The sequence below is a fragment of the Vigna radiata genome, chromosome 10 (genome assembly GCF_000741045.1).
Source record: "Vigna radiata var. radiata cultivar VC1973A chromosome 10, Vradiata_ver6, whole genome shotgun sequence".
In the NCBI taxonomy this organism is placed as follows: domain Eukaryota; kingdom Viridiplantae; phylum Streptophyta; class Magnoliopsida; order Fabales; family Fabaceae; genus Vigna; species Vigna radiata.
The window spans coordinates 10542328-10548520 of NC_028360.1; the positions used below are offsets into that span (position 1 = coordinate 10542328).

At 32.7% G+C, this 6193-nt stretch overlaps 1 protein-coding gene across 1 annotated transcript; it reads right to left on the reverse strand.

Annotated features, from left to right (window-relative positions):
• Positions 1–3641: 3641 nt before the first annotated feature.
• LOC106775059 (50S ribosomal protein L17, chloroplastic) lies at positions 3642–5802 on the reverse strand. Its single transcript, XM_014662095.2, has 2 exons — positions 5451–5802; positions 3642–4409 (listed from the first exon to the last, which is right to left on the reverse strand). Exons 1-2 carry the CDS (start codon positions 5704–5706, stop codon positions 4000–4002), a joined length of 666 nt encoding a protein of 221 aa, XP_014517581.1. The 5' UTR covers positions 5707–5802; the 3' UTR covers positions 3642–3999.
• Positions 5803–6193: the final 391 nt, after the last annotated feature.

The window sequence follows — 6193 nt, forward strand, 5'->3', positions numbered from 1 at the left end:
TTTTTTTTTATATTTTAAGTATTTAATAATATTTTTATATCATTTATCTAATAAATTAAATATTTTATTAATGTTATTTGAATCAAACATGTCGGTGAGTTAAAACATAATATAATGTTAAAAATTATAGATATTATATGTAAAAAAAAACACACACATATATAAACATTTTTCTAGAAATTTAGAACAAAATTTTATCATTTAGTAAATAGTTTGAAAAGAAAAAAATATATTTAACAGGAAAAATAAGATTGAATCAAACTTATTTAAGAAAGTATATCACAAGTTCAAATTTGAGTCATGTAAATATTCCATTAATGAGTCATGTAAATGCTCCATTAATATAGAGAGAAAGAGAAATATTGTTAAGAATAGTGGAAAAATGTAGGGTATTTTTGGAATAAAAGAGAATAATGAGAAGATGTAAAATATTTTTGAAATAAATTAAAATAGTGGGGAGGTACAGGTCCCACTTGCGAAGGGGTAGGGAGCAACACCCTAAGTGAAATTATGTTTTAAGTTCAAAAGTTTAAGATTAGTAATGAATCTAAGTTTTCTGCTTAGATAATCAAGTTTTCTACTTAGATACAAACATCCAGTGTTTAGTTTTACTTCTCAGTCCAAATCATATTTTTCAATATATTAAAAAATATATATCAAACTTGAAATCAATCCACATCAAAAATTAAATATAGAAATTTAATACTAATAAGAATTGAAAAAACATATATTATTAATCTAAATGCCTGAAAATTATTTTAAAGCCATTAGGCCTTAATACGTGGGGCAGCCAAGCCCATCAGACTAAGGGTGCCTTAGCCTTAGAAGGGGCTTTTCTAAAATCAGATCTTTCATTAAGCCATTTTCCCTTCTCTCTCTAAAACCAGGTTCTTCAAATCCTCTGTCTTCTCTCTAGCTTTACTCTCCATTGAACCGTTCAAATCTTACTTGGGTGCTGCCAAACCGTTCCTGGCGTCAAGGGCTTCACTTCGAACCGATTACTTTCTCTGTCTCCTTCTGGTAAGTTGTTTCCCTGTTTCCTCTGCCATTTTCGAAACCTAGGATTTGGGGTTTTACTGATTTAAAGCACCCTTTTCTGATTTCTATTGTGTTCTAGCCCTAAGAGTTGTTCTCCATCACCAATTTGGTGATTTGTAGGTTCTGTAAGTGCATCGTTGTGTGGGTCATTGTTAGGGTGTTTTCTGTAGACTGTACGGGACAACCTAGAGATAAGGGGAGCTAGTTATATTTCTTTGAATTATTTATTTATTCTGTATGTATGGAATTTTATTTTGGTGTGTTGTTTTGGAAAATGATGAAAAATTAGTATGCTTAATCTATGATGGCTTGTCAAGTAGTGATTTTATTGAATTAAATGGTTGTAGATTAGACTGTTATGAGTTGCTTGGGGGTAGAAAATTATATTCTAGTACTGTTAAAATGGGGAATCAATTTCTGGGGTAGTGCTTTATGGAGTAGTTCATGGTGGTGTTGATTGGGTTTCATTAAGTATGAGAAAGTAAAAATTTTAGACTGTGTAAATGGTGCAGGTTTTAAGAAAGAAGTAGAAAATAAAAGAAAAAAAAAAACAAATGGGAGAAGGTGGGCCGTGAGAGGATGGGAGGTTTATGTTTCTGGAGTTGAAAAGAATAGGAGGAATTTTAGTTTTTTTAGTGGAGGTGCCAGGGAGTTAGGTTTTGGAAAATTTAATATTTGGAAGGCTTTAATGGATTGGATGTAGACAAAAATATAATTAATATAATATAATATATTATGTAATATATATAAGATAGAGAGATTTTCGGATCTTAATATTAATAATATATATATATATATATATATATATATATATATATATATATATATATATAGAGAGAGAGAGAGAGAGAGATAGATAGATAGATAGATAGATAGATAGATAAGGTAGGACTTACGTAAGTTTATGCAGGTGTTGGGTTCATAGTTTATTATTTATTTTAAAAAGAAAAAGTTGTTGTATTGATTAGAAAATGGAGATTGATAGATAATATTATATTTTATATTATATCTAATGATTATTTTTTTATTATGATTCTTGTATATTATATAATAATATATAATTTTTATACAAATTATATATATGTATGTTAAAATTTTTAAGTGAGCATTAAACTTTTAGTTAAAGTATTTGTTACTTCTGTTAGCAATAATAGTCAGGAGTTGGTATGAAAGGGGAGAATCAGAGAAGGGGTTCTGGTTCCTTTTTGTTTGTTCCTCATTTTATGGTTGATCAAATGATAGTTACTTGGTTTATGGAACATGGTTTAATATAAGGCCTTGTCTTTAAAACTTTAACATGTGTGTTGATTATAATCCAAAGTATAGGAGTTCGAAAGTAAAGAGGTATGAATTCCATGTTGTTCATGGTATGTTTCAAAGTATATTATAATTCATGTTAGTAAGTGTGATTCAAAGTGTCGAATCTCTTGGTGAGATTCTTAGTGTTTTAAAATGAAAGTAGGGGCTCAGTCTTGGGAGTCATTCTGACGCTTCAATGGTCAATCAAACTCACTTAGAGAGGTTGAACCATGTGGTGAGAAGTAGCAGGAGGTCCTTAGTCTTGGGGGCTCCCAGTATGCCTCAAGGCGCGGAACGGACTAACCTCGTGAGTGTGGCAGGGTGGGGAACCCAAGTTTCATAAGTCACCACGGGTGCAAGACTCGTCATAGCCCGACTATCATTTTAAAGTCCGGACGAGTCAAGTCTAGAATGAACATTGCTTATGTTGTATTTCTTACTATTTTGATCTAAGTTCACTCTTGTATGATTATATGTTTAATCTGATACATGTTTTTTTATATAATTAGCTCACCCTTGCATTGCTTGTGTTGTGCCATGTTTGTGTGTGCTTTCCTGTTGCGATGATCATCCATTTTGGATGTGAGCAGAGAAGAATGAGGTCTCCCTAGAGAACGTCTCGGAAGGAAATGAAGATGCTGCTGCGTAGACTCTTTAGGATTTCTGGGCCTGTTGAGCCCTTTTGGAACACTTTTAAATTTATGTCATTTTGAGATACTCTAGCACTTTAAGTTTCAAAGTCTTACTCAATTTGTGGATGACTGTAATCCTCATACTTTAAATTACTCTAACTGCTTTCTAGTATTGTATGTGGTGACGTCTTATTTTATATACATGACGTATATAATGAGGATGTCACAATTAACAACAACACAAAATTACAAAAACTTGAAAAGACTATGATGAGATAAAAAAAACGCAATAAAATAAATCATTTCATAAATCAAAATTAATAATATACTAAAGTCAACTTTTCGGAAAAAAAGAAGTTGATAAAATATAATTTCTATAAATTAATTTAAATATAAACCGACTTTTATCTAGTTAAAATATATTTTTTAAAATTCAGAGTCTGAGATTTTTTGTGTTGTTTCGGAGTCGTGTCTTCAAAATGTACTAATATTTTATATTTACAAATATATTAAACACCGTTTTAATGTATATTATAAAGGTACACTAGAAAGATAACCCAAAAAATCAATAAAATCCAGATTATAATATCTTCTTCTATGATTACTTAATAACTCTTTCTCCATAACATTAGTTAAGAAATGCAATCTCAGAACTTGTAAAATACACAAAGCTTTGAACTTAACATAGGTGAATGCTTGACCTTATGACCTGATATCAGAAATGCTGTGTGTCAAGAATTATTACAGCAAGACCCGTAAACAGATTACTCAAAAAAGCATATAAAAAATACAAGCACACTTAAAACATCTGTAATCTTAACAGATAAGTGAATCTATGAACTTCTGCAGATGATCACTTACGATCACAGATGGTTGTCGTTTGTCATTAAGTACACAGAGAGGCACAGAGCTAAAACTAATAAAAAATGCATAATACACAAAATGTAGAATCATTGTTACCGCTGGATACATAGCCAAGCTCAACATTGCAGTGAGATTGCTGATAATAGCACCCCAACAAAGGTTATGGTTACACAAGTTCAATGTATGCCATAGGTGCATTATCACCTCGTCTTGGTAGGGTTCTTATAATTCTTGTGTAACCCCCATTTCTTTCACCATAACGCTCTGGCACCTCTGCAAATAAAGCATGCACAATCTGCTTCTCATAGATGAACCCAAGGGCTTGTCTCCTTTTATGAAGGGATCCATCCTTTGCTAAAGTTATCATTTTATCAACATACTTCCTAATTGCACTGGCCCTTGCTCTGGTGGTCTTGATACGACCGTATTTGAGGAGCTGAGTTGTAAGGCCTCGAATGAGCGCACGGCGCTGATCAGGTGGCCTGTTGAGTTTGGGTACCCGCCTCCCATGTCTCATGGCAAATACTCGACCACCATTGTCAATAATCGTAAAGGAGTGATCAAAGCCGGTGTATTCTGTAACATGGAGATGAAATTGGAATTGATGTCAAAGGAAACAGGACTACTATATTTCATAGTATAATGGGTACAATTGGGAAGCAGAGATTATTCACTCACAACAACCTCAAAGGCAATGTTAGAATATGATTTCTTCACTTTATCCAATAAGAGAAAGAGGCCTATCAGATTAAGGACTACTTTTTTATGGTTAAATCACATGCATTGCCTGTAGGAGAAAATTTAATTTGAAGCAAAAGCATCCATAAGATGGTGGAACTAGCTTTCTCATTAGATGTCTTTTTCACATACAAGTTCCAAATCAGAAATCTATAATTAAGGAGAACCAAGCATATACCACTTTAACCAGCCATACCACAAAGACTGCTTAATTTGAAAACAGATTTTTGTACTTTTAGAAACACTTAAAAATACTGCATCATTTTCACTTTATTTCCAATATCCAAAGCCATGTGATTGGTGGATAGAGTTTCGAATGCATGTATACTAAATTCTTGAGTAATTATTTGTAGAGAAAAGTATTTACTCACCCAATCACAAATCGTTATAATGATGAGTTTGTCAAACTTAACAATAAATATTTTACAAGTTACATTTACTATGATCATTGGTTAGTATTGCAAAAAAGTGCAAAGAATTAAACTCAAATCAAAATACAGATAACAACAGTTAACTAAATTTGAAGGCTTAAGCATCTAAATGCTAATGGATTTCAATATCCCAAAAGTTCCTCTCATAGCTGTAATCAATAAATCTAACACCAAATGAACCCTCTTTCCCTCACACAATGCAATGCTCTCCACAACGGATTCAATTCAAGAACTACTTATAGTTTTTCTGTGAACAACTGATAATTGTTTTAAAAACGATAAAATATAAACAAAACATCAACCAGAAATGAAGATAAATCAACGAAGCAATAAGTCTAATTAACACAACCCTATTGAAGAAGATAGCAAAACAAAACCGAGTAATAGCAAAGCAACGCATTAAAAGAAAAGCAGATAGAAAGGGGAATGGGTGGTAGTGAATGAGTACCTGAAGCAGAAGAAGGAGCGGAGAAGAAGAGGGGGTTAAGAGGGGTTAGACCGGTGAAACTGGTGAGAAGGGATTTGGGTTTGGTTCGAGAAATTCGGAGTTTCATTGAAGAAGGCGAAGAAGATGCGGCGACAGAGAAGCGCACTGAAGAGGAAAATGAAGAGGGAGGACTAGAAGGAGATGGTAAAGCAGAGCGCAAGGAAGACATGGACCACCTGCTATCGCTGCTCGTAGCCATGACTGAAACTGACGCCATTGTTGTGTGCGTTGAGCAACACCAGAAGTCCCACTCTCACTAGATAACGAATGTGGATAGAGAAAACAAAAGAGAGAGACAGTGGTGGAGAGAGAAAAAACTGTTTTGGATCGGGCTTTAAGCCCATAGCTTTTCTTCGTAGACAATTGCTTTTTGCATTAGTATTTGAAATGTCTAACATGCCCTTAGGTTATGAACTTCAGAAGCATGTTTTAGTATACAGTCCAAAATGTGTTCGGATCGGAAAATAACATTTCTTATGCAATTTACAAATGCATTTCAGAATTCAAACATACATTTTTTAATTGTGTAATTTTTAAATATATTGTAAATAAAAAAATCTAAAAGTATATTCTAATTCATGGATAATTTGATCTTTTCCTAAACCTATATAGGTGTGGAAGAAAGTATGAAAATAGAAAAACTTTCTCATATCAAACATGTTTTCTGGACTTTACTTCTCATTTTAACAGTACCATTTATAATT

Bases quoted from the DNA above. Each gene is read 5' to 3' on its own strand.
- LOC106775059 (XM_014662095.2), bottom strand. From the start codon at position 5,706: ATGGCGTCAGTTTCAGTCATGGCTACGAGCAGCGATAGCAGGTGGTCC. The intron at 4,410-5,450 runs GTACTCATTCAC...TCCATGTTACAG, and splicing joins CGCTCCTTCTTCTGCTTCAG to AATACACCGGCTTTGATCAC.